Genomic DNA, 26,963 nt, shown 5'->3' on the forward strand with positions numbered 1-26,963 from the left:
GTCCGTATTTTTATCGAGATATTTATAAGAAAATAATAAAAGAAACTTAATTATATTGAAAAAAAGGAATTATAACAAATGTTTAACGAAAAATGTTTTATTATGTACTCTACTCGCACAATAATTCCTACATATCCAACATAATCTTAACTTCGTATATCTATTTGTGACAAAAAACATACATAATTAACTACTGTTATAGAAAAATTTAAAAAATATTTATTTTCTTAAGATTATTTAGATGACAGAAAAATAGACACGTTACAATCAAATAAATATATAGAAATTTATGTAACATGTATTTATAATTATTTCAACAGCTATTACAATTGAATGACTGTACATTCTAGAATATAATGGTGATGTTTTCAACGATAACAAAATAGAAAAGTATAAATATAAGTAATTATTTGTAAGCTATTGACATGATTTTACAGAATGCTTAAAGTTGTATCGAAAAATAGCTTTTGTTTATATAACTATTTGTGTAGACACAATATGTAGTTGAAATCATAAACATACAAGGAATAGACACATTAGTATTTGTAAGTAAAACAACAGGGTATCGTAAAATATAGTTTCATTAACTCATTTTACTCAACACTGTTAGTCTATCACCTTTTAACAGATCTCTTTATCGGGACTTCTGATGTAGCACTGGCCATTCGACCACTTTGCTGCAGTTTTCGTTTCGCCTCTAGTCTCATCTTTGCTTCCCGCCTTTTTTGTTCTATCTCTTCCGGGGTGCATTGTACCGACAACGATTCTTTCACTTCTTTTATGCTATTTAAATTGCTAGTAGATTTGTATTTAACAATACGATCTCCATCTTCGTTTCCTTCCAGTCTGTCAAGTGCATGCGCATTTTCCGTGCCGTTAATTGATGCAAGTGTATTAGGTTTGTAAGAATTTTGACTTGTGGTAACAGAATTAGTACTTACTGAACAATTTGAATTCAACTGATATTGTTTTGGATTTAGTACAACAATATTTGAAGTTTTATTTGTCTTATTATTTAAATTACAGTTTCTTCTCTGATAACAACACTGATCTGATAAGCTTTTCGTTTTAAAGAACTTCCTGTTTTCTAGAGAAGTTTTACCAGGGAAAGATTTTTGTACTGTTTCTTTATCAGTTATAAATTCGAATTCCCCTACCAGATCATCAGCAATCAACTTAGCATCTGTATAATTTGATTCGATATTATATACAGTATCTACTACTGCTTTTGAGAGATTACTGTTTGAAGATTGTTTATTCCTTGAAGGAACAGTTCCTTTCTTTTTGGAATGACTCGAGTTTGCATCTGAATTTGGAGCATTAAAATCATATTCCGACAATTTAGTTAATAACTTGTCATCTTCGACGAAAGTTGCTAAACAATCATCAAAAGAATCATCCGGAAAATCTGACATCTTTGTCTCTTGTAATTTTTTATTTGCTGTATGTATAACATTATTTTTAGAGGAACCTTTCTGTAGACTTGTATTTTTTAAACTGGAAATTGAAAAACTTGAAGCTGAATTTTTACTTGAATTATTTGAATATGTTTTTAGTTGGCTGCTTGTGTCGCTTGAAGAATTTTTAGAAGTATTAATACTTCTGGAACTTCCAGTAGAATTGATAGATGTTAAAAAGTGAAATTCTTTTTCTTTCTTGTCACTTACTATATTTACTACCGTAGTCTCATTTTCTGTACTTTTACGCAAATTTAATTTTTCTTCAATTTCTTGACTGCACCTCACCATTGAATCATCAATTGAATCATCAAATAAATCCTCATAACTTGAACTTTTTTTGATATTATTATTAATAGCAATTGTATCTACATTAGATTTGTGATTGTCAACAACTTGTATCATTATATCATCATTAATTTCAGTATCAAATCCTATCAACAGCTTATTTTCAGATTCACATTCTCCACCATCTTTATTCTCAGTGACATGATTGTTACAGTTTTGTTGCATATCTTTCATTCTCTCCGATAATGCTTTCAATTCAGCTGTTAGTTTTCCAATATTTTCTATATTTTCCATCTTTATCTGTTTCCTCTTAAGTGGTTTTTGCAATAAGGGAGAAAAGGAATTTCGTTTTTTCTGTAATTGTTTAGTTCTTTTGGGAGTTTCATTGAGGTTGCTTTGTGGTTTATTACTGTATGAATTTTTACTACTTGTTGTCTGCCAATCCCAAGAAATTTCATTGCCCCCATCTTGAGTACAAGGAAGTGAAATTGGACTGTAATGATAATCAATTTCAGGAGAATCTTCTATGTCATATACATATTCCTTTTTTAAAATTGGTGTACTATGTCCAGAAACACGTGTATCATAAGAATGTTGAGGTGAATCATTTCCTACATCAACTTTCATATTCTTTTTGATTGAAGCTGTAACATATAAAATTTATATATATCAACAAATATTTAATACAATTCTATTACTTTTTTAGTTATATAAAAAATTAAATTAATTACCTTGCTCTGACCGACCAGTTTCTTTCTTTCCCTGCTGTACACTGTACTTTTTTGTTGACTTTTCACGTTTATTCATAATTTTGACAGGATTAAAGTATAAACTAATTCACCAATAAATGATATTTGAAAATTAAATACAAGGCATCTGTCATGTAGATTGTTTCCATACAATTACGTGTTTTATGCTAATCTGTTGTACATCTCATAACAATACGGATTTAATGTTTCATTCTATTTTCTCTTTAAAATTGTTGCATATACAATATTTATGGGCAAACAATCAACAACCTTCACTGATCTAGGCCCAGGCCCACCAAACTTTACTGAGTCCGCTCTTGTGAATTTGATGCAAATTTTAGGTCTACGCCTCAGTACCAGGAGGCGCTAATGCCGCCTCTCTTGTAGGGATACCAACCCAACTGTTAGCGTAGGGATACCAATCTCTCGGCGAACCCACAGCAAAGAGTAAGTCCTCCTCTTTGACTAAAGATAAAAAAGAAAAAGCTATAAGTTAAAATTTCCCGCATAAATCGGATAAAAAGTAAACTTCAGACGAATGAATGAAATTGTATACTGTATACGCTGTATACAAATGTCAGTATTCGTAACGTGCGAAGACGAGTATATTTATACGATAATAAAATAAAGTTGAAATATTTCAAGGAAACACGAATAAGACTCAAATATGAAGGTTGAATTATATAATGATATTGTAGCATCTATTCGAAAATTTCGAGGTTTATCAAAGGACTGTAGAAACATGTTAAAAGAAAAATATAGCGAGTAAGAGTGTTTCTGTAAAAGACAATTATATTTAACTATTGATCACAATAAAATACTCTGTCTTTATTCAGGATTCCAGTAAACACACTGTATAGTATACTGTCTTTAGAAATACAACATAAGATGAAAGTTAATCATAGCAAATTATTTGGCAACAACAAAAATTATTATGATACGTAAGGATACTTCATGTTATGTTCATTTAAAAATATTTTACACTGTATCTTGAGCTATACTATCCAAATAATAGTTATGTAGAAGCTGTACAGAATGGTGAACCAGTTGGGATTTTATTAAAAATGGCAAAGGACATTGGAGCACCTCCTGCATTGTTAGCTAGGAATATTCTTGAAAAGCACTGTGGAAAGGATGATCCTAATTGTAATTTGCATACATTTTAAAACAATTTATTATAAAATACAATTATCTCCAAATATTAAAAAGCAATATGTTCTTAGTTTCTAGAAATGAGGTCAGTAAATTGTTTAAGGACACTACCCTCATTCAAGATAAAGATCTTGCATATGAAATTTATTTGGTAATAAGATAAAAACTTGTTAATTATTAAACACACACCATTATACAATTTTAAAATAATTCAATGTTTTTTCAGTGTATATTATATGACAATTTGTATGGACCTATAGCAGATGCTATTGGAATGTAAGTTTCATAATATTAAATAACAAACAAAATTGCTTTATATGTATAGTCATAAATCAAACTTCCAGTTCTGTAGGTCAAGAGTATGAGTTAAAATTACAAAACTTTTTAACGGAACGAAATCTCTCGTTTCGTAATGAAGAACATTTGCGATCACGAGGTTACGACAAAACTCCAGACTTTAAACTTGAAGTACCAATCGCGGTAAATGGTTTTGTAATTAATTGGATAGAATCTAAAGCACGATTTGGAAATATAGAGATACATCAAAAGTATATTAAGGAACAATTTTTAAGCTATTGGAATAGATTTGGGCCAGGACTTGTAATTTACTGGTTTGGATTCTTAGATAATTTAACAAAACCTAGCGAAAAAAGGTTTATCATTATGGATCACTTTCCAGAAAATATTACATACATGGATCCTAGTTGTATTAAACCTACTGCTTGCTGATTGTAATTAAATTACTTATGTGACATCAAATATATATTTGTACTTAAACTATGATTAAATCAATGAGCTACCGAGATTCCATCGGTATGTAAAAATGTAAAAAATTCCGACACCTGTAAAAATACTATTTACAGCACGTGTATTATTTTATGAAATTTTGTATGTACATTATTTTAAATATACTAGATATGTATTAACGTTTAACTTCTAGTTTAAATAATACCGATCTTGCTATATAATAAAAATTAATTATATATTTTAAAAATGTAATATCTACAATATTGAAATTATCCTAAAACGATAAATTTTTCTTTACTGAACACAATATGAATTATTAATTTCTTTGTACAATTACTTCCTATATAATTTCTTTTCCATTAAATTTTATCCTTTTTCCTATTTTTATCTGATACCGTATATTTATCGTAACTTTTTGTTGGATCAAAAGGTTCCCATCTACTAGCAGGAAATATATGTTTATTTCTTTCATACCAAGACCTGCAGCAAAATATAATTTATAATTAATAAAAAAATTGATAAATGTAAAACTATTTATACTGAAATATATAATACCTAAGTAACACTTTTCCAGCGTGAGATTCTTCTGTTTCCACAGAAGCGTCATGCATCACACGAATGTCGTCATGAACATCAAATGTGAAGAGAGGTCCACTTTTTCCTCTTGCCTTTGTTACAATAAAATCATAAAATGTATAATGATGCGGTAGTATTAGATCTTCTTTAACATACATCAACTGATCAGCCATCACTGTTTTAAGTTCACTAAATTCGCGTCGTAAAACTTCCAAGCATCTTTGAAGGAGCTGATAGATGGAATTACCTGCAGATAGTACGAACTATTAACAATTAGTATAAAGGTATAACTAACAAAATTAATAACTAATAATAATTGTAGTAATGAATAGACTTTCACCTTTTTTCATGATAACACTCCTTCTGTGTCCAGAACCATCCCAATAACTGAAAGTAATTTCAATTTCTTCTTCTTTTAGTGCATTTTGTTTTCTAGCCCATTCTTGTCTCAGCTCTTCTCTTAATCTGTTTTCTTCTTCCTCCCTTTCTCTATCAGGTAAAAAGCTTGTATCCACATCTGGATTCTTCTTTATTTTTTTTACTAGAGGCCCAATATCATCATCATCATCATCATCTTTTGATTTCTCTACCTTTGATTCTGTTTCCTCATCAGAAAGTTCTACTTCATCTTCATCTAAATTAAATGATAAAGCTTGTATTTGTTTCTTCTGCTTATTTTTTTCAGCTTGTTTAGCTGCAAGAGCCCGTTCCTTTTCTTGTTCCTTTTCACGTTCCTTTTGCGCAAGTTTCCTCTCGCGTTCTTTTACTATATTTTCCTGCTTTGCTTTCATTTCATTCAAAGTGACTAATCCAATAGTAGAAGTCTTCAACTGTTGTTCAACAGCATTATAATGAGTTGCAAATTTGTTTTCTATGTTATGTATTTTCAGATCATCTTCTATTTTCTTTTTTCTTAATTCTATTTCTTGCTGAGCAATTTCTCTCTTCTTCATTAACTGCATTGCACGGCCAGCTTCACTGGCTGCTCCTTTATAGTGTGCCATAATGTTTAATAACGGTTTAGAACTTCTACAGAAGACTATTCCCAAAAACTGGGATACGTGTTTCACCAGAAAACTCTAAAATACAATTGAGAAACTGATATAATTATCTTTCATAATAAGAAAAACATTTTTAACCTATACTAAAATTACATTTGGAACTTATGTTGAAAGATGTTAACAACTCTGAAATTAAACATATGAGATACAATTACAACTGTGAAAATACATTATTTACCAAGACTTAATTACTTATTCAGAATGTAATAACTTTAAACCATATACATATCTATAATGATTCTGTTGGGAAAATAAACAAATGTGTAGAATTGTAATACTATATCAATGACCACTGGGCATGCCTTTGTTTTCGAGGGGTTACTATTTATGGGGTCCCTGATACCCCAAGATGACGATACGCTGCCCAGTTGCCATTATGTCGGTATGCAAAGAGTGTCATTCGTACTTAGAGGCTTCCGACACCACGGACGCTAGAATGTCGGTATGTAGAGTATCATTCGTATTTTGGAGTCTCCGAAACCCTAGTTACCATAATGTCGGTATGCAAAGAGTGTCACTTGTGCGTTGGGGTCGTCGACACCCCAACATCTCAGGTCGGTATGCCGATATATTTAATTTGCTGTATTTATCTACTTAGCTTACTGAATTAAGAACGTGTTGATTGTATTACTCCTGTATGCATCCTTTACATCAGTGCATCCCTTACACCTGAACATTCCTTACATCCCACCATTCTTCTCATCCCTGCTTTCTTTATTCCCCTGTACATTTCACATCTCTGCATCCCTTACATCAGTGCATCCCTTACATCTCTGCATCCATTACATCCCTCCATCTCTTTCATCCCGGCACCTCTTACATCTCTGCATCCCTTACATCCCTGCATCCCTCACAACCCTGCATCCCATACATCCCTGTAACCCTTACATCCCCGCATCCCTTACATCCCTGCAACCGCTACATCCCTGCATCCCTTATATCCCTTACATCCCTGTATCTCTTACATCTCTGCATCCCTTACATTTCAATATCCCTCTATAAATAAAGGGAAACTAACTTTTACCGAAATTCTGGCCCTCTAGCGGGAAAAATGCGAACTAAGATTTCGACGTCGAATCAGCGCCATCTGGTTTCAAAAAAGGAACTAAATCAAGCAGCAATTTTGGCCCTCTAGCGGCAAAAATGTGAACTAAAATTTCGACCTCGAATCAGCGCCATCTGGTTTCAAAAAAAGGAACTAAATCAAGCAGCAATTTTGGCCCTCTAGCGGCAAAAATGTGAACTAAAATTTCGACCTCGAATCAGCGCCATCTGGTTTCAAAAAAAGGAACTAAATCAAGCAGCAATTTTGGCCCTCTAGCGGCAAAAATGTGAACTAAAATTTCGACCTCGAATCAGCGCCATCTGGTTTCAAAAAAAGGAACTAAATCAAGCAGCAATTTTGGCCCTCTAGCGGCAAAAATGTGAACTAAAATTTCGACCTCGAATCAGCGCCATCTGGTTTCACAAAAAGGAACTAAATCATGCAGCAATTTTGGCCCTCTAGCGGCAAAAATGTGAACTAAAATTTCGACCTCGAATCAGCGCCATCTGGTTTCAAAAAAAGGAACCAAACCTTGCCGAAATTTTGGCCCTCTAGCGGGAAAAAATTGAACTAAAATTTCAACGTCCAATCAGCGCCCTCTGGCGTTAAAAAGGGAACTAAATTTGTATAAGACTTTAATTACCTTTACTTACCTTTACTCGAACCAGTTTTTGTAACATATTATTGCAGGGGTACATACAAGAGACGAAGGAATGCAAGGAAAGCAGGGATGTAAATAAGGCAGGTTTAAAAGGAGTGCGGAGATGTAAAGGAATCAGGGATATAAAGGATGCACACGGGAGTAATAAAATCAACACGTTCGTTCTGCTAATAGGTTTATTCAATAAGCTAAGAAGATAAATACAGCAAATTAAATGAACGCAGAAAATAAAATATGGGTATATGTATGTTTACCTTCATCCCTGAGCGGTCGCTATAAGACTGATGATGTTTTACTTCGCTCTAAATACGTCGAATGGTTGATAACGGTGCAACAGCCAGCTACCTCTGTTCGAATTAGTAAAATTTTAATTTCTAGGGATTTTTCTAGGGAAGTAATCCTAAGCAATGCTAATATTATAAATACATGTATAGTGTTTCCCTCCTTTGTAGTAATATAAAAATTACAAATGAATATTGAAGGAGTAAATGATTTTAAACCATTGTGACTGGTCTTTATATGATATTATAAAAATTTAGTTGTTTAATATTTTGATATACAACTAGGTTTATGAAGCATTTCAAGATTACATTCTAACCTGTACATCACATTAATACGTGTTAATAAATACTGAATATAATAATAAATAAATACGTTAAAAATGTTCGAAGCACATAGTATTAATGCTGAGCACAAAGATTTGATTCACGATATCGCTTATGACTTTTATGGACAAAGAATGGCAACATGTTCTAGTGATCAGTTTGTAAAAGTGTGTATTATTATGTGTATATTTATATTATGAAGGTTTATTGTCTTAATAATTTGTAACGATTGCAAAAATCTTTGTAGGTTTGGGATGAAGATGAACATGGTAATTGGCACTTAACTGCATCATGGAAAGCACACAGTGGTTCTGTATGGAAGGTAACTTGGGCACATCCTGAATTTGGTCAAGTCCTTGCAACATGCTCTTTTGATAGAACAGCTGCTGTGTGGGAAGAAATAGGTGAGATTACACACTAATTACTTATATTCTATAAATGTCTAATTATGTTACATTTTATGCATAGTTGGGGAAGGGTCAGGTCCAGGGGAACGTGGCATGAGGCATTGGGTTAGGAGGACAAATTTAGTAGATTCCAGAAAGTCTGTAACTGATGTAAAATTTGCACCTAAAACATTAGGTCTTCTATTAGCTACTTGTAGTGAAGATGGAGTAATAAGAATTTATGAAGCTCCGGACGTTATGAATTTAAGTCAATGGACTTTACAGCATGATATAAGTTGCAAACTTCAGTGTAGCTGTCTCTCATGGAATCCATCTCTGTCAAGGTAAAGTATTCTATTACTAAAGTTATATTTCAATTGTGTATTGAACAGATTGTAAATATATTAGGTTACATCCTCCAATGATAGCAGTTGGAAGTGATGATTCAAACCCCTCATCCGGAGGAAAAGTTTTTATATATGAGTACTCTGAAAGCAGTAGAAGATGGGCAAAAACGGAAACATTAGCCATTGTTGATCCTGTTCATGATATTGCTTTTGCTCCGAATTTAGGCAGAAGTTTTCATACATTAGCTATTGCATCAAAAGATGTACGAATAATTACATTGAAGCCTACATTGTAAGTATAAATTACGAATAAAATTAGATAAAAATAGAAAGAAGTTACATGGAGCTGTTATTAACATAGGGATAGCGCACAAAGCGGTTCACTTCGTTTTGAAATCTCCACGGCTGCGCAGTTCTTTGATCATGATTTCACCGTATGGCGAGTGTGCTGGAATATTATGGGAACTATTTTAGCAAGTTCAGGAGATGATGGCTGTGTACGGTTGTGGAAAGATAATTATATTAACAGTTGGAAATGTGTTGCTGTATTGAAAGGCGACGGCACTTCTGCTCAGAGTGCAGAAACGCCTACAGCAGCAACACCCCCCAATCACACAACAGGGACACAGCAAACACCTTCTACAACAAGGTACTACAAATTGGGTTCCATCAGTCATCCAAACCAAGTGCCTTGGCATTAGAAAGATTCAGTTATTTTTTATTGTAATTAATACTTTCATATCGTTTGTTATTCCTTACAACTGTGCACTATACGTGCGAAATTTGTTAGATTTATATTTATATAATAAAGGATGTGATTATTATTATTTTTTAATAATTATACATTTTTTATTTTTAGTAAATCCATATCAATTTATATTAATTATCATTTTTAAGCAGTATACACTCTTTGGTTGTTTTAGAAATTTATACTTTTTATTCAGTGAAATACATATGAAGTGTATCTTCTATCTAAAGCTTTTGTAGTATTGATGAAATAAGAAATTTGTCGTTAATTTGTTTATATTTACAACAAACTTACTACTTCCGCGTTGCAAGAAAATTTTGAATGAAAACGTTACGATGTATTCTGTAATATACATAGAAGATTTATTACACCATACATTTTAAGTATGTGAATTGATTAAATCCTATATATTTTTGCTAAGTGTTTGAATTATTGTAAATATCAAAGTACAATGTATGTAAAGTTGGATATATTGTTTCATAGTTTAGAAAAGATCATATAGGGAACACATTTCGTATTCAATTTGTAACATTTTTTAAAATTAATAAATGATCTGTATATTAAAGTAAATCTTTTTATTTTTTTCCTACCTCAAAATGTTAAGTAACATAGGGTATAAAACATAGGGAACGAATTTTTGACAAATTCCTTAATATTCTTTATAATTATAATTCTTTAAAAACATTTTATTTCACTTTCAGAGCAGTAACTATAGCAACAGTCACTGCAGAGAAGCCTACAGTTACAGTTATGTGCACCAATAAATGGCAGGCCCCTGTTATAAAAGGTCGTTTTAGTAAATCTGTGTGGTTGGGAAATCCTAGTGAACCAACTCCACCTCCACCTCCAGTCGTAGACTATCCAAAAGCAAAAAAGTAACTATGATTACCACAATAACTAAGTTACTTGTACTTAAGGATAACTTAATATTTATTTCATATTAAATCTACAAAAGTTAATATTTTTAAAATCGCCGTTTACTACTATTGCACTCATATAGTAGTATATAGCAATAAGGAATTAAGTATTAACATTGTGTTAATGTTCTGTACATACATACATATGTGAACAATTTAATTGCTTCGACTGATTTTAGTAAATTTTAATTTTTTACATCGCTTTATTATACATTATTCCATGACATATTTGTATTCAAATAAAATAAAACCACATGAAAAACAATCTGTTTGTATTATTTATTCAAAGTACCTATGTAAAATAAATCTTATTTTGAATGTGTTTGAAACTGTAATGTGGAAGCGTTTGTTTCACAACGTTCAACAAATTATAAACTAATCAGAAAAAAATTATACAATCTGATGCATTAGGAAATATTTAATATATATTGGAAATTTTATTATACGATAGTTTCATCGTAAAGCTGCGATGAAATGATTAATATTTTTGAAAATGATCATATTTTTGGAAGTTGAACGTGCAACGTAGTAACTGCCCACGTCCGTCGCGTGATTTTAAACTGTAACCGCATGAATTTGGTTAACAAAAAGCGTTTTTTCCTGTGTTATTTTTCCAAAATATTAATAAAGTCTGTATTTATAACACTATTATTATGAAACGTGTGACTGAACCTGTCAGAAAGAGTTTGCTGGACGTGGTGAAGAAAAATCTTCGAGCTGCTGGAAAGGTAAGAGAGTTTAGTATTAATTATCATTTATTTCATTTACTTACATCTAAATATCTCATTTTCTCTGAATAAGTTGTTTCAACGTCATTATCATTGCTTAGTAAAACAGTAGACTGTATTTTAATGATATCTATCGTTTTAATTACTATATCTCATTAAAGCTGCAATATCAATATATTTATGTATATGTCGTTTATAGATTACGTACTTAACTCGTATGGTAAATATCGGGATGTATGGTGGTAGTGATGCTAATTTGGAAAAGGTATGAATAACAAAATTAACAATAAGACAGTAGAAAAATATTTATATTTCTACTGATGGATATAATTTCTAGAAAATAGAATCTATAATACACGATTTACAAGCAGAATACACTCAGGTGCCTATCACTGGATTACTCCTTGTTTATCCACAATATTATGTGCACGTGTTAGAAGTGAGCTAATTACTTCGAATTTAAATTTCGATTGAAACTATTTGTCAATTTTAACATAGGCGTCGGATGAGATTATTTACAAGCAATTCAAGATGTTATACGGTCATCATGACTTTGATCTTGGTAGATCAATTTTTCTTCCATCTCATCATCATGCTCATCAGGTGAGGTGTATATTAAAAAAAAAAATTATCTATATATTACCTTACTTGGCGTGTTCGGGGTTACAGAGATTTTTCACGGAATGGTTTTATATATACGCAATTCCACCCTCGTTATTCGATATCCCAAGATCGTACGAATTGGACGATATTAAAGGGCAAGTGAACAATTGTCTCAAGAAGGTGTATCGATTCTGCGATAGCATTTCGAATGCGGCTCATGACTCTGTAAGTAAGAATAAAACGAAACGGTGAAAATAATCTAGACCGTAAAGTTGGCCGATAAATTTCATTAAAATTAATTACCTCGTATTTAAAAAAAAGTTAATTCCGATGCAAGACGTGGTAAGCAACATGGGAGACGCGGTTACACGAGTTTTACCCGAAAGCACTGTGATAGAATATCTGTTGAACGTGAAAACTACAATTCTTTTGTCTGTTGAAGAGTACCTTCAAACGCATTCCAAAGTTCCATTCATTAATTTATATCAAGGTAAGAACATCACGAACGTTCTTAATTATTCCCTCGCTTCTTAAGTGCAGTTAGTTTTAATCTGTAAATAAAAAACTTTTTATTTATTATTTGATTTATGCAAAAGGGGAAGTGCGAGGGTAAAGGGCAACTTTGAATAAAAACGATTATTTATTTCAGAGTATTTACAATATCAAAAAAACGTCTCCTTTTACGGGGTACATGAAATTTGTGTCGGATATCGCTAAACTAATTACATATACAAACTTCGTTCGAATGATTTTATGTTCTTTTTATTTCTTTTTTTCTGTTCTTTCGCGAAAGCAGCTGGTCAGACTCGATCGTTTAGACGTACAGGCGGTATACAGCTGAAACGGTGTTTCCATGTACTCTTAACAATCTAAAAAAGATTTTCTTTGGCTCTTATCTCTGGCTACTGTAAGATATATTGGTAACGAAGCGAATAGCGTGCGAATGGTGGTCGGTATCGTTGGATGTTGTGGTCATTGCGCAAATTTTAATAACAAACAAACAATTTCCAAGTATCAATTAATGAATGATCGAAATTTTTCGAAAGAGTATTGTTATGTATTTAACACATTGACTGCCACAGTAGAAGTAGACGCGTATAGTCAGACATACAGGGTGTTCGACAACAGGTGGGCAAAATTTTAAGGGGTGATTCTAGGGATCAAAATAAGACGAAAATCAAGAATAACGAAATAGCGTTTGCGGCTTTGTTTTTCAGTAATTAACGTTTAAAAATTCGAGTAAAAAGCGCCTGAAACCTGCAATCCGCCCAGCACCAACCCCTGCTGACCTGCCGTTCAGTCGTCGGTGCTGGGCGGGTTGCAGGTTTCAGGCGCGTTTTACTCGAATTTTTAAATGTTAATTACTGGGAAACAAAGCCGCAAACGCTATTTCGTCATTCCTAATTTTCGTCTTATTTTGATTCCTAGAATCACCCCTTAAAATTTCGCCCACCTGTTGTCGAACACTCTGTATATGAAAACTGCAATTATTAAGAATACGATCAGTTAACTTTCAAATTAGAAATTTTAATTTAGTATCTTACGTTATTAAAATATTGCTAATAATATGCAAGGTTTGTTTTTCTTCTTTTTGTTTAATTATTTAACTCCATAAAATTTGAGGCGCCAGTTTTATATGACCACCATGGCAGTTAACGTGTTAATGTAAATTCCTTTTCGATTTCGGAAAAGAGAAGAATGCCGAGACTTCAGGCGTAATGAAATAAATTCGTAGACATATATTTAGTGAAAGATAAACTATAAGAATAACGAGACAAGATCGTACGTGTACTTTGGTCGCGAGCTGAGCTGCTTCTGCTTTGTTCGCTACGCTCTCCTACCTTTCGCTTGCTCTCAGCGCGCGCGTATGTGCGATACATTCGTAACGGAAGTATCTAACAAGTATAGTAAGAAAAGTTCTACTTCGATGCTGATTCCTTCAAATAGAAAGAATTTGTTCGCGCACGGACAGCATAGAACTAAATTATAATTAAAAGTAAATTTTTCTAACGATGCAAGGCACGCACGCAAAGACCACAAGATACGCCGGATACTGACCAAATGATTCTGCACTATGAGAATAGTCTTCTCTGTTCGCACAACGAGCCGTTTATCTTTCAGATAGCATCTGGCCGCCACCCTACGATTTCATGTTCGGCGACGGTTGCGAGAAAGACGTTCTTCGAATCGTCGATTCGTCGGTACCCAAGCACTAGAAGCAAGGAAGCCTTGCTAATTCACCAAGTCACCCTCGTTTGAACACGTGAACATGTTTGATTTAACGTTGAGTCGGTTTGTCAAAGGGTAGGACTCGTAGATGTTGAAAATACGCTTTGATACATATGATATTATAAAACGACGAGAAAATTGGCGAACAACGCAAGGTGTACACCTGCGTGCAAGGATGGCTTTGTTTAATTAAGAAAAAGTAGAAGAAATGTTTTTTCCTTCTCCATATTTGGTTCACTAGCTTTTATTCTTTGTATCCAAGAACAGGAAGATGAGTGTTGGGAGATTTTCTAGGGACATCATTGCACGCGAGTGTACATTGAAAATCATTATTATACCATTGTTTTCTTCAAAATTAAATTCGTTTACGATTTAAGCTATTCCAAGAGAAATAAGATTCACAATAATATAATTATGTTACATTTTTCTAATCGCATGCCAATGTTCTCGTCGACTAAATTTCTTCTCAAATGACGCTTCCATAGATAAAATGAATTCAGACTTGGACATCGAACCGATGATGCGAGCAACGTTGAACATTGTAAATCGTTTGCAATAGTACTCGAATAAATTATCAAAAGACCGTATGGCAGTATGCGTTCGAGACTTTATTCGTGTCGTTTGATCGTCGTCGGGTATCTCCTTGTACTCTTCGTCGTGGCATGAATTACTTGAAATACGAGAAGAAATAGGCGATTTTTCGTAACGATTATCGAGGTTCCCGTTAGTACACTGGCTACGCGCCGACATCAATTCCATCAATGGCAATAATAAATAACGAGATTCATACGCGTCTTCTTCTTCTTTTTTTTTTTCAATTTTTCATTTCTTCTTTTAAACATTACAGTCAGACACCGTGTCTCCGAGGATAAAACTTAACGACTAATTAGCGTTTCAAAAGAACACATTCATCTAGAGGATCTCGAATGAACGTCTAACTCCCGATATATATATTTACAACAAACTTTGGATTCATTTATCGCTTTGTTAAAGACAATAGTAGAAGAACAATCGCATATCCTTTCATTCATTCCTCCGTTTCTTCATTACTCCGAAGGGAATCGTTACTTTATACATTATACAGATACTTAATCGTACAATGAAATCCAGAATACTGTATACTGACGAAAAACAACCGGTATATATATATCTCTCTATTCATACTTTCCTCTTTCTCTTTTATGCGTGTTCGTTCTTTCTTTAACTCTCGGGTTAATTTCGATGATGGAAAAGCTGTACGATATGTCACTGTGTCCTCGTTTCCCAATTACCTTTATCCTGGTACGAACATCGAACATATACACACACACAGAAAAATTTCTTGTTCCCATTGACTGCGAACATGACGAACCTTTCTTTTTTTTTTAAATTCATAGAACATCCTCAGTGCACGTTATTCTGGCTAGGTTTGATTTGACGCAATTATACATTATTTATACTTACATCGACTAGACGAATTGTACAATCTTTTTTTTTTTCTTCATTTCTTTATTATTCATAGTAAAAGTTGGAATAAACATTATTTCCTCTCATTCCTCTTTCGCTCGCTCTTATTTTGTTTTCTTTTTGTTCTTTAAATACTAGCAATCTGTATAAAATATCCTCCGTATTCAAGATAATATGTACAGCACGCGAGAAACACGTGCATATGTATAATAAAGTTTATTTTCTAGCGGTAATTCGTTCCCAAACTGCACACGCACGCCTTTCACAAATCTGCTAATTCATTATTTTCTTTTCTCTTTTTCACATTCGCAAACACGGTGGCTCGAGAATCGTCCGTTCAATGTAAAAAGGGCACTTGATCGAACAGAGAGAGAGAGAGAGACAGAGAGAGAGGGAGAGAGACTTACAAGTTGCGAGGTTATCGCGTAAAGGGGAAGAAAATAAATTCGTTCGAAATAAACCGGCCTCGTTTTCCGATTGCGTGCACCGATTACGTACTTTGCGTTTATTTCCTACACGCGACTGTCGAATGTCATTCAACGATCCTCGAACGATGCACAGGGCGTTCATTGCAAACATCAACTGATAAGAGAAAGAATAATTTGATTTTGAAATAAAAATTGAATACAATTAGACACCCTGTATAATTATCGAATAAATAACAATTACACATCACCCTATCTATCAGTAGTAAATTATTTCTCTGGCGGTTCATTCGTTTCGAAGATCAAATAATAAATGAGAAAACGTAGGAAAGTATACTATCGATTATTCCAGTGGATAGAAATGAAACATTTCGATGAAATGATGAGTGAAAGATCATCGTACAGGATGGAAAAAGTTCCTGTATACTAATAATTACGACGAACCAAAGGGCAGCAAGAATTGCAAAAACATTCTTTATTATCTATCCATACATTCCAGCGATGTTTCGGTCGTCGATTGCGTATCCGAGGAGAAATATCATCATCGATGAATGCATCGATACGCATACTTCATAGATCACTGGTCTGTGTAAGAGAAAAATGTCACACCGAGCTCTCTCTCTTGGCCATGACGATCGGGGTGCTCATTTTGCCGTCCTTTTGCGATTGGATGCAACACTGTCCGGGGATCCTTGCTTCCACGTCCTTTGTCAATAATGTACCACTTGGACAGGTTCTACTGACGACTCCCAAGCTGGTATATAGCATCGGTGGGCTCATCGTCATCGACATTGATTGAACGCTTTGGCTTGGCCAGTGTTGCCTTGGTAGAGTGCAGACACCGCTCTGATAGTCGTCGCCCACTATTGGCTGGAACTAAAGTTTATCGATGCCAGATGATTGATGTTCTTTATGCGTCGGGTTCATAGGATTTCTATCCAGCGAGTGCATTGGAACGGGTAATCCTTTTGTGGAAATGTCTGGCGATGGGAACTTGAGATATTGTTTCGGAATTTTTCAAACAACTTTAGTTTAGGAAGTTTCAGGACATCCTATCGGTAAATTTAATTTTCACAGTACAACCGATTCAATTTCCTCGATTCTCGCGTTCTGATCTGAGAACGTCTTAAGAACCGATTCGAATCCCATCGCTGGAATGACCACTTTACTGCGGACATAGTTTGCATGCAGCATGCATTTAGAAAGCGTCGAGTTTAGCAACTTTCCCCCTCCGGTGAAAGAGTTAAAATACTTGAGAAAAGAGGGTAACTTCAGTTTCAAATGGGATATAGCCGGAAAGGTTAAAGTCGTCTAGGAAGGATAATCATGGAACGCGTTAGGGCAAATTGAACTTACGCTTTTGTGTTTCGTCGCCAGATTCGAGAACTCGTGCAACGGCATACCGTTGCGAATGGTGCAATAGCCTACGTAACTTCCGTGACCGGAAGTAACCGTCGAGTGCTCCAGTAAACTTCTCGATGGCGATGTTTCGATCGTCGACACTAGTCGTCTCTTTCGCAAATACTCGGATGGCTCGTCGCCTGTATTTAACGTGATTGATATTTCATAATAAAAGGTATAATTTGTTAAAATGCTGCAGGCATTCGTTTCAAAATAATTGAAAATTTCTCATGATTTATCTGATATTCCGAGGGTGTCGCATTCAATAAGTTGGAAATATAGAAAGGAAAAAGGTACGAACCAGTGATTTGCTGAGGTATAATATCAGGATTCTTCTCGTCGTTTTCGCTTATCTCACCGCTGCTCTCGAGTTTCCTGAAGGGGCTGCTAGGATGTTTCTCATCCGTGAGCAGACTGCTTCCCTCGCGGAACCTCAGCTCCCGTTGGATTGGAATTGTCTTCGTTTGTTTGCCGTGATCCTCCATCTGAGACTTGCTCTGCTCGTCGACCTGCGTGTGCTGAATCCTAAGCACCACCATCACTATCACCCCGACGATGATCAACGCCGTCGCCACACCGATCATCACGCTCAACATCGGCATTAATCTAATGTTCTGCCTGGGTCTCTCTGCAATTGAACAATCGATACGATTACGAAAAGTTCGAGCTACGATTCTGATTCAAAATCAAATCTCCTGTCGATCAAATTATTTTCTAAATCTTTCGTCGATCACTGCTTTCAATACTTCATTGTCTTCTTCCATTTCAGAAAGAAATAACGAAAGATAAAAAGAAGGTAGAAATTAAGTAATTAACATTTACCTGACTCGGACGTTAATTGTTTTTCTGGTAGCCTCAATGTGCCAGCCTGCACCACCATCGCCTCGCTGCGCCCTTTATCATTGTACGCGTAAATGCACGCCTGATAAAGGGCTCCGGAGTCCAGATGGGTGACGCTGAACCGTGGCACCGGCGATGTCAGGTTGGCACGCAATTCCTGGCTGTTGCTCTCCCTTACTTCCAGGAGAAATGATTGGGGCAAACCACCGTTGAAACCCTCGGCGCATCGGACAGAAAACGAATTCGTCGACGTGTTCGAGGTGGTGCAATTGTGAACCATATCCGGCCGACCTGGTACAAACAGGTAAGCCCCTCATTTTCGTATTTTTTCATGTCGTATCATTCGATGATAAAATTATCAGGATATTCTAGAAGAGTTTTTATTCGTTTCTATACGAAACCATAATTGAAATATCGCGTTCTCATCGGTTTACGATACAAAAATTGTTATCGAGAGACAGGTAGATTTCCCTGGCTCGATAATAATCCGAGTTTCCCCGCGATTCTATGCGAAATGAAAATACCGTGACAAATGGCGAGGAAATCACGACCGTATCGTAAATTCGACAATAACTTTAGACGCGTTTCATCGAATGTGCGCGAAACGGATGGACTTCGTCGTCGAACTTTAAAGCTTTCTTACCGCGACGAGAAAGCTCCCAGCTATTTTTATACTTCCACAATCCTGTTTGTTTAAAAGATACATTTCTGTATCAAAATTTCCTTTGAATTTCCTTAGAAAATATTGAAAATTTATTAATTATCTTTTTTAGAAAATTCAAAAATTTTCAAAAATCAATTTCTTTTCGTAGTTTAGTTAAGGCATTATTTGAAAACAGAATGCATTAGAAATGAATATTAATTACAAGTCTCTGCTCTGTTAAATGTAACAATCGTTGATAACGTTAAAAGTTATTTGTCCTCGTTTCGAGAATAGCTTCGCGATTAAGAGACATTCAAAGCTTCAATAGAAGCGAAAGGATAAAGAACAAAGTTCATTACGGCTGGTCTATTAATATAACAGGAAGCCGGTGCATTAAAGATGCTCAATATCGGTAAATGGATCGAAGCAATGGATGGATACGGTGTTCTCTGATGGAGAGTAATTAAAAAAATAATAATAAAAGAGGAAGAGAAAAAAGAATGGTCGATTCGCGTGGCTGCAACGTATTCAAGAATAATTTCGTTTCGAAATATTAGATTAGCAAAGAATAATGCAGCACTTTGTGTATCCGACTGGAGTTAAAAAAAGAACGTGTTCTTCCTTATGGCAAGGCAAACATCGACCGGATGCTCCTGTTTAAACTTAGTTGTCAGGGCTTCCGGCTATTATTATTTGCTTGAAAATCTACCAGCGATATAAATATTTCTCGTTAATAACGTTGAAAAACTTGACAGCTTTCTTTATCCTAGAAAGCTGAATGTTTTTCGAATCTTTATCTGTAAATCTCGTGAAAAGCTTTGATTTAATAACATGGAATATCTCGGAGGTAAAATTTTCTCTACGAAAATGTGGTTTTCTAGTAAATACTCGGAAAAATTTCATTGAAATCACGAGCACGGAATAAACTTTCGTGCTTATTATCGTACTTTCAGGGCGAATTAATGAAAAAAAGTACGTTCTAGATATTTTTTGAAAAAATGCCATCAAAAGAATATAAATTGATATTCGTAATTAGCAAAGATAATCAATAACTGTAATCAAGCGTTACAATTTTCCATTTGGTTATTTCGCTTTCATTTTTTCGACATCTCCCTTTTAGCGGCGCGTTTCCCTCTGAATATCCGCGTTATTAGATTCGGAAATAAAAACGGTGAATCGTTGCACGGCGAAAATACGGGGATAAAAATTTGGCCGGATAAATAGATTCGCGTTTAACGAAGATTCGAGGATTTTTAACCGGGCAATTTCCACCTTTTTTGGTCATCCAACCGTTGGATCGTTTCGCTGGATCGATGGATATGTTCGTTACCAAAAAAAAAAGGGCCATTCGTCCACGTATACACGCGTGCACACAAACGCCGTAACGAACTTTCATTTTAATCCCCGAACTCCTCGATTTCGTGCTGGGGGATTGTCGCTTTTGAAAAGTCAGCACAGCTCGAGCAACGAAGAATTTTTTTTTAATTACGCTCAACTACCGACGTTTCGCGTTCTCTTTAGAACGTTTTGTACGTTCGTTTTCAAGCTGTAACTCTCTTTTTTTCACATGCAACGAAAATATACCATGGTGAGTTTAAGACGATCAACCACCTGACCTAATTCCACTACTTGAGGGTTGATAATAATTAACGAGTATTTGAATTTATTGAAACTTTAGAAGAATTCACAATATTTGTTATCCGGGAAAGCGACGAGTGGTCTGACAAGTAGAATAGGTCGCTGTCTAGTCAGACGAATAGACCGGGACGGTATCTGATCAGGCAAGTAGTTCAACACAGTATAATATCAGACCGGTGAAACATCGAAGTGTTTAATCAGCCAAATAGGATATCAACCCTTAGTGTACTCTAACCTTAGAGCATCAACCCTTTTCTATGAATCTCTTAAATGCAATATACCAACTAATTGAAGAGAAATTAAAATTCGATCAAGAAATCAGAGACAGAAAATTAATCCGTGCGAGGGACGATTTCTTCCCTTCTATCAGCTTTCTGTTTATAATCGATGAAATGAAGGGAACAACGGAAACGTCGCGTTACATTGTCCGAATATTGAGTTTCACGCCGACAGGAATTTCCATGATCGAATTACCACATAAAGATACCTCACCGGCCGGTATGATGTGATAGACGCAGGGCACTTGTTGATGTCCAATTGGATTGGTGGCCCAGCAGAGCAACGTGCCGTAATCCAATTCCGTCATGGGTGTGTACGAAACGATCGAGGATGTGCCGGCCCTGGCGATATGACCGGCAGCCACGTCGATACTCTCGGCGGAATTGTTGAAGGTCCAACGGAATTGAACCTCGGCTGGATTCGCGTCCACTTGGCAGGATATGTTTGCCTTTTCTTGTTTAGCCACCCCGTGCACCTTCGTCTGATTCGGTTTGCACGTGGGCGCGACTAGAATCATCGTTAGAATCGTTCGAATAATTTATACTATATCTTACATTACGATAGTTGCGTCTTCTAACACGTACACATTACGTTCAAATAAAACGGAGAACTTTCTCCGTCCCCTTCTGTGTTGTATCCGACACAGGTGTAATTTCCTGCGCTCTTCCGGTCGACACCTTGCAATACCAGGCTCTGGTTGCTGATTATGATACCCTGTGTGACGTTGTGGTGGAGAGTTTTACCCTGGAACAGAGAATTACCACTAATCATTATTAGATTAGTAATAGTACGTTTATTATTTGAAAGATCAAGTATCTGAGAATATCAACAGAGAAACAAGTTTTCTATCGCGTTAGAATGCAATTCCAAGCACAGGACGTTATCATTAAATTCCATCGCCCATGGGAAATATCTCCATGCAAATACATGGACGTCTCTCCAGTATATGGAGTCGTTCGAATATACAAGATTCTCACGATCTATGGGGGTTATGAGCGGAGCATGGCACCTGGGCCTCTCTTTCCTGTGATGGCCGCAAAGTGTCACGCGTGTAACTCCATCCTTTCTCGCAAGTGCTCCATCACGGGTCTTGTTGATGTATACAGGGTGTTCGACAACAGGTGGGCAAAATTTTAAGGGGTGATTCTAGGGATCAAAATAAGACGAAAATCAAGAATGATGAAATAACATTTGCGGCGTTGTTTTCCAGTAATTAACGTTTAAAAATTCAAGTAAAAAGCGCCTGAAACCTGCAACCCGCCCAGCACCGGCGACTGAACGGCAGGTCAGTAGGGGTCGGTGCTGGGCGGGTTGCAGATTTCAGGCGCCTTTTACTCGAATTTTTAAACGTTAATTACTGGAAAACAAAGCCGCAAATGTCGTTATTCTTGATTTTCGTCTTATTTTGATCCCTAGAATCACTCCTTAAAATTTTGAATATAGAACCCCGGAGTCTAAGGCAGGGACCGTCCACGTCAGCCCCACCGACGAGTTCTAGTGGACGGTTCCCGATACGAAACGCCATAATTTTTCCGCCGGCATCCTACAAATCGAAGTTATCACGGAACTTTGAATACCCTGCTCGCCGGAAGTTTGTGTGTCCCGTTTTTTTTTCTACTAATAGGCTGACGGTCGGATTCTTGCGACTCGCGTGATATTCGTAAGCGCGAACTTTTTGGAAGCCTCGGGTACGCCCTCGGAAATGGGTCACTTCTATGAAACTTTTTGATCCCCGGGAAATAGACTTTGTTTAAATTAGTTTCGCGAGATGAAAAGACACGCGAATCCTTGTTTGCGTCGGAAATCTAAGAAAGAGAGGCGAACGAAAACTGTAACGCGAACTGGAAAAGTCTCGATAGAAAAGTGTCGTTATTTTGTTCGAATAAGAAACGCGAGTTTCGGTAACTCTGTGACTTAAGAATGAAAAAGAGATTTTCTAAAACATAACTCACCAAGTGTCGCCATTCCACTTTGTAAACCGGAGGTTCGGCATGAATCAGGCAATCGAAGTAGACATCGGTGCCCTCCCGGATCGCGTTGGGGTTCAACGATGTGCCCAGTTGTATCCGCGTTTCCGGCGTGTCTGCGAACCGAAGATCGGTCTCGATAAGTTACAAGTTCAACGAAGTAATCGTAACTGACAAAGAACACGGTTCTGCATGTTTATCAACACCTTTCCCCGAGATAAGGGCGCCAGGAGTGGGGGGGACCCGGTGTGTTCTTCAGAGGTCCCGGGGCCCTCCCTATGGCCCCAGTGCAGGCCACCGTGGGGGTTTTAGCGGGAAAAATCTCTCCCCTGGGGAGGAGCTGGAGGTGTCTTTGGAAAATTTCCCCCACGTAAAAAAAAAAGTCTATCAACATCTCTCGAATTGTATCTTTAATACGCTTACACTGAATTTCGAGCATCCAGCCGTCCTCGATCGGCTCGGTTCCCATGATTGGATTTTCAGCTCGACACGACAAGTGTTTGCCAGCATCTGCTTTGGTCGCCATGAAAGATAAGATGCTGGTGGTCGTGTTCCCATCGCTCGACGTCTGCAACAATGTATTATGATAACTTCAGCATCCGTCTCTTCCTCGCGTTTCATTTCGTTTTCATCACGTCAGCTGTCCCCGTTCCTATTTCAAAATTGCATCCACACGTGGCAGGTGCAAAACGTCAATTTGGAAGACAGAAGAGAAACCGAGTTTATTTCTACAACATGGTTTTACAAGGTTCTTTTCTAGTCTCGGACGATAAAGTTGAGGCACCGTGTGTAATGAGGTTTGGTCCGGGCCACGGTAGGCTTAGAAATAGCACGCTATGAGCGTGTTATTCTCCGGAAATGGGTTAGTTTAGAGTTTCCCTTAGTTTAAAGTGTCCATAGACTTTGGTAGTTTCCAACGGATCTGTTTAGTTTTATGGCACACTTTACGACGAGAAACTTGAGAAAATTGACCTGTATCTGTATCGCAAGAACAACGAAGCCTTCCAATTTTCTTCTCCTTCTTACTCTAATTTATCAACTATTATGCGATATATTTGTGTCCCCTTCGTTTAAGTATATCTGGGACCTCGCTCTATATTCTTCAGGGATAGTACGAATAAAAAGGCAGAAATGTTGACGTTGATCAATGCCAGTTTGCTATGAAATTCCTTCGCTGATTCAATTATTTGTTACGTCTTTGTACGAGTGATATTTTGACGAGGAAGAAGAAGAAGTAGACGAAGAACAGTATCCGGTGATTTATCGTTAGGAGAAATTACGAAACTTCACCGCTACTTTTTCCCCCATCATCTTCCCCCACGATAATAGAGCAATATGTTATCATTAACCGCGTTCCCATCGAACCGGTCTTTCATTGGAAATGCTTTATTCGAAGAAGAAAATTATGTTCCATACTTATCTTTCTCATACGATTTTATCAAAGCAAACAAAATATTAATTTCAAGGTTCAATCTAAGATTACTTGGAAATTAAACTAAATGTCCACGTTTACCTGTTATCTCATCGAGACACAAATATTTGAGGGTGAAAATTGAAAAGGAACCAATGAGAAAGCGCGCTCAAAAAAAAAGGGAAACGGTTGTCAAGAAGGAAAATGGAGAAAATATAGTTCGAATAACGTTGGCCCCTTTTTTCTCCTTTGCTTTTATAAGAAAGTTAAACAAAAGAGGATGGGGCGTAAGAAAAAATACGAGAAGGAAGTAGAATCTATAGGACTACGCTGAAGGAAACGAGATCATTCTTTCTCTTTTTTCTCTTCATCTCCCTCTTCGTGTAATCTCATAGTTTGGGAAGTTTCGTATTTTTCGTTTCTCTTTCGCGCAAACGTATTTACATCCCTTAGAAACACTCTCTATCCAAATCGACGGGCAGTGAAATCAGTAGATAAATTTACAGAACAAAGTGGTTGAATTACGAGAATTCGAAATGCTCCAATTGCTTGTGAAATCCTTCCCAGTCGTCAAAGAACGCTCATCTCTAATTAATCGGATTCACCGTATTCTCAAACGGCACGCACTAATTTCCTTAATTACGCAACTGGAGTAGCGTTATCGCGTCGCCGATTCGCTTTGATTTAAATTATTCGTCGTCTAATGGGGCTTTTAACGTGGCCCTCCTCGATAACGATATCCTCGCACGCTATCGCGCAAACTACACAACAGAACGCGTACGGGAACGCCTATTTTACGGCTCCTTTAAGGCTACGATCGCGTTCAAGTAGGATTACAAGTTCTATTGAACCCGCGCCCTGGAGATAGTAAATCGAATCCAGCGCCAGCCCTTTTTCACTGCTGGCAAATCAGATCCAGTATTCGTGCAACGGGAATTTCAAGAGAAAGCGAAATTTCGACAAGATTGCTTTTTTCAAATTCAATTTTCATCCTTTTTATTTATATAATACCACGCGTTGGTTGTAATAGCAGGCGAGATATTTTACCTGGTATAAAGGGGGCGGTTTCGATTTACGTTCGGCCAGGGAATAACCAGACGGATTAATGCGCCACCGTACGACCCATATTGTTCTGGGCGAGATTCTACTTACGCTCTCCTTGGACTCGACTAAACGCTGCTCGTTTCTCCACCATGTAACCGTGGCTGGTGGCCTGGAGCCGGAAGTGGTGCACACCAGCTCGTACCTCTTGCCAGCGGACAACGGCTGGTTCGATCCGATTATCTTCACATCCAAAGGGCTGACTGCAAGTTCGGTCGTTTGCACGGCATTAATTTCGTGTTCGAGTGCAAAATCGTGTGTAAATGTATGCGCGGGATGATGGACGATTTTCGGTTTTATCCTATTGAATCGGGAATCAACCCTTTGGCTAACCGCGAATCCAGACATTAACTGCCATTCCGTACTTTACGTTATTTCAGTCGTATCGCCTGGATTTTCCAACTGCTAGCCAAAGAATTAAATAATAATGTACAACTGAGAGCGTTGCTCCGATAAGCTACAGGTATTGTAATAAGCGATTGCATAGAGGTGGAAAAGTGGAACGGAAGGAGAATAGGCCGGGGTATTATCAGACGAGAATAGTGGAACTATTCTCGGTATCTGACTTGCCGAGTAGAACAGAACGATGTGTGGATAGGCGAGTAGAATACAGCAACGACTGCTTGGTTTGACAAGTAGAACGAGTCGGTCGATAAGCAGACAGGTAGAATAGGAATATGTTTGAAAAACGAATGTTTTTATCATCTTGTTATATTTACTAGGTCACCAACAGTGTATCGTTGTTGTTTTATTATATGGATAATTATTTGCAATATTGAACATCGATTTTCCTCCTCCCTCGTCGTCCGTTTATTTTTCTTTTTTTCAGCTTCCTACCTCTTCATCATGCTCTACATATCTCGACGCGCTTGGATGCAACGAGATAATGCAATAACTCGATTTAAAATTCATCAATCATTCTGCTTAACACTTTTACGTATTTCTCCTGTGAAAGTGTTTCATAAGCTTGCAATTATTTCTCGAGTTAACAGCTGCAGGGGTGAACAGTCCTTTTCCAATATTTCAATAAATTCTTGGATATTTTATCGTATACTGTATTAACGTTCGTTCTACTTGAATCAAATTCTTCGAGACAAGAGTTCGAAACAAATGACCGACAAGGCTGGTAATTAATCGTCGTTCTATCGCATCTTCACACAGTCGAGCGATAATGTCGTGGGGCGAAAATTAAGCACGCCTCCGTCGTTCGTGTTTCTTTTTCCACCCGTTCTTTTCTTTCTTTCCACCCTTTCTCACGCGACATGCACCGTTAGAGGACTGTGTAGTTACCAGTGCGACAAATTGACATTGATAAATTCTCTTTGTTATAAAGCGATACATCATTGCTGCCAGGTCGCAGACTTCGTCCGGCTGGTGAATCGAGTTATTCAGAAAATTGCTCGTCTACTTCCGGCTCGTTTTTCTTGCCCTTCCTCGTTGCACCGTCAAATCTTATTTCGAGATTCTACATTCAGCGAATCGAGAATTTTCCGCTCGATGTATATAAGAATAT

General features: G+C 36.5%; 6 protein-coding genes across 12 annotated transcripts in view; 3 read left to right on the plus strand and 3 right to left on the minus strand.

Annotated features, from left to right (window-relative positions):
- Window positions 1-81: 81 nt before the first annotated feature.
- Window positions 82-2,808, minus strand: LOC114877300. Of its 3 annotated transcripts, XM_029189691.2 has the most exons (3): window positions 2,477-2,808; window positions 942-2,389; window positions 714-846 (listed from the first exon to the last, which is right to left on the minus strand). In XM_029189691.2, the coding sequence occupies exons 1-3, from the start codon at window positions 2,550-2,552 to the stop codon at window positions 811-813; spliced, it is 1,560 nt and encodes a 519-aa protein (XP_029045524.2). In that variant the 5' UTR covers window positions 2,553-2,808; the 3' UTR covers window positions 714-810. The 3 variants fall into 3 exon arrangements, with proteins under 3 accessions (XP_046145010.1, XP_029045523.2, XP_029045524.2); XM_046289054.1 differs by having other exon boundaries at window positions 82-2,389; window positions 2,492-2,808; XM_029189690.2 differs by having other exon boundaries at window positions 82-2,389; window positions 2,477-2,807.
- A 138-nt stretch (window positions 2,809-2,946) lies between these two features.
- On the plus strand, window positions 2,947-4,579 carry LOC114877303 (CDAN1-interacting nuclease 1). The gene is made up of 6 exons (XM_029189699.2): window positions 2,947-3,259; window positions 3,331-3,435; window positions 3,510-3,640; window positions 3,718-3,797; window positions 3,873-3,922; window positions 3,991-4,579. The coding sequence occupies exons 1-6, from the start codon at window positions 3,162-3,164 to the stop codon at window positions 4,373-4,375; spliced, it is 849 nt and encodes a 282-aa protein (XP_029045532.1). The 5' UTR covers window positions 2,947-3,161; the 3' UTR covers window positions 4,376-4,579.
- LOC114877302 (protein FAM50 homolog) lies at window positions 4,498-6,314 on the minus strand. Of its 4 annotated transcripts, XM_029189697.2 has the most exons (5): window positions 6,223-6,295; window positions 6,124-6,156; window positions 5,310-6,048; window positions 4,949-5,216; window positions 4,498-4,873 (listed from the first exon to the last, which is right to left on the minus strand). In XM_029189697.2, exons 3-5 carry the CDS (start codon window positions 5,971-5,973, stop codon window positions 4,753-4,755), a joined length of 1,053 nt encoding a protein of 350 aa, XP_029045530.1. In that variant the 5' UTR covers window positions 5,974-6,048; window positions 6,124-6,156; window positions 6,223-6,295; the 3' UTR covers window positions 4,498-4,752. The 4 variants fall into 4 exon arrangements, with proteins under 4 accessions (XP_029045530.1, XP_029045528.1, XP_029045527.1 ...); XM_029189695.2 differs by lacking the exon at window positions 6,124-6,156 and having other exon boundaries at window positions 6,209-6,314; XM_029189694.2 differs by having other exon boundaries at window positions 6,124-6,314.
- A 1,464-nt stretch (window positions 6,315-7,778) lies between these two features.
- On the plus strand, window positions 7,779-10,935 carry LOC114877301 (nucleoporin SEH1-A). Of its 2 annotated transcripts, XM_029189692.2 has the most exons (6): window positions 7,779-8,508; window positions 8,589-8,745; window positions 8,810-9,071; window positions 9,136-9,366; window positions 9,436-9,723; window positions 10,524-10,935. In XM_029189692.2, the coding sequence occupies exons 1-6, from the start codon at window positions 8,398-8,400 to the stop codon at window positions 10,699-10,701; spliced, it is 1,227 nt and encodes a 408-aa protein (XP_029045525.1). In that variant the 5' UTR covers window positions 7,779-8,397; the 3' UTR covers window positions 10,702-10,935. The 2 variants fall into 2 exon arrangements, with proteins under 2 accessions (XP_029045525.1, XP_029045526.1); XM_029189693.2 differs by lacking the exon at window positions 10,524-10,935 and having other exon boundaries at window positions 7,783-8,508; window positions 9,436-10,387.
- Window positions 10,936-11,392: 457 nt separating this feature from the next.
- On the plus strand, window positions 11,393-14,286 carry LOC114877296 (testis-expressed protein 47-like). The gene is made up of 7 exons (XM_046288965.1): window positions 11,393-11,467; window positions 11,667-11,732; window positions 11,805-11,906; window positions 11,966-12,070; window positions 12,137-12,295; window positions 12,392-12,560; window positions 14,192-14,286. The coding sequence occupies exons 1-7, from the start codon at window positions 11,393-11,395 to the stop codon at window positions 14,284-14,286; spliced, it is 771 nt and encodes a 256-aa protein (XP_046144921.1).
- A 2,344-nt stretch (window positions 14,287-16,630) lies between these two features.
- LOC114877290 (protein turtle-like) overlaps window positions 16,631-26,963 on the minus strand; it is a 130,533-nt gene continuing 120,200 nt past the window's right edge. The window contains exons 6-14 of the mRNA XM_046288917.1: window positions 25,502-25,653; window positions 23,362-23,506; window positions 22,924-23,054; window positions 21,556-21,715; window positions 21,185-21,478; window positions 18,394-18,702; window positions 17,873-18,199; window positions 17,527-17,711; window positions 16,631-17,046 (exon numbers count right to left, since the gene is read on the minus strand). Of these exons, the coding sequence (XP_046144873.1) occupies window positions 16,774-17,046; window positions 17,527-17,711; window positions 17,873-18,199; window positions 18,394-18,702; window positions 21,185-21,478; window positions 21,556-21,715; window positions 22,924-23,054; window positions 23,362-23,506; window positions 25,502-25,653 (1,976 nt within the window). The 3' untranslated portion in view covers window positions 16,631-16,773. The remainder of the gene's footprint in view (window positions 17,047-17,526; window positions 17,712-17,872; window positions 18,200-18,393; window positions 18,703-21,184; window positions 21,479-21,555; window positions 21,716-22,923; window positions 23,055-23,361; window positions 23,507-25,501; window positions 25,654-26,963) is intronic.

The sequence above is a fragment of the Osmia bicornis genome, chromosome 15 (assembly GCF_907164935.1).
Source record: "Osmia bicornis bicornis chromosome 15, iOsmBic2.1, whole genome shotgun sequence".
NCBI classification, from domain to species: Eukaryota; Metazoa; Arthropoda; class Insecta; order Hymenoptera; family Megachilidae; genus Osmia; species Osmia bicornis.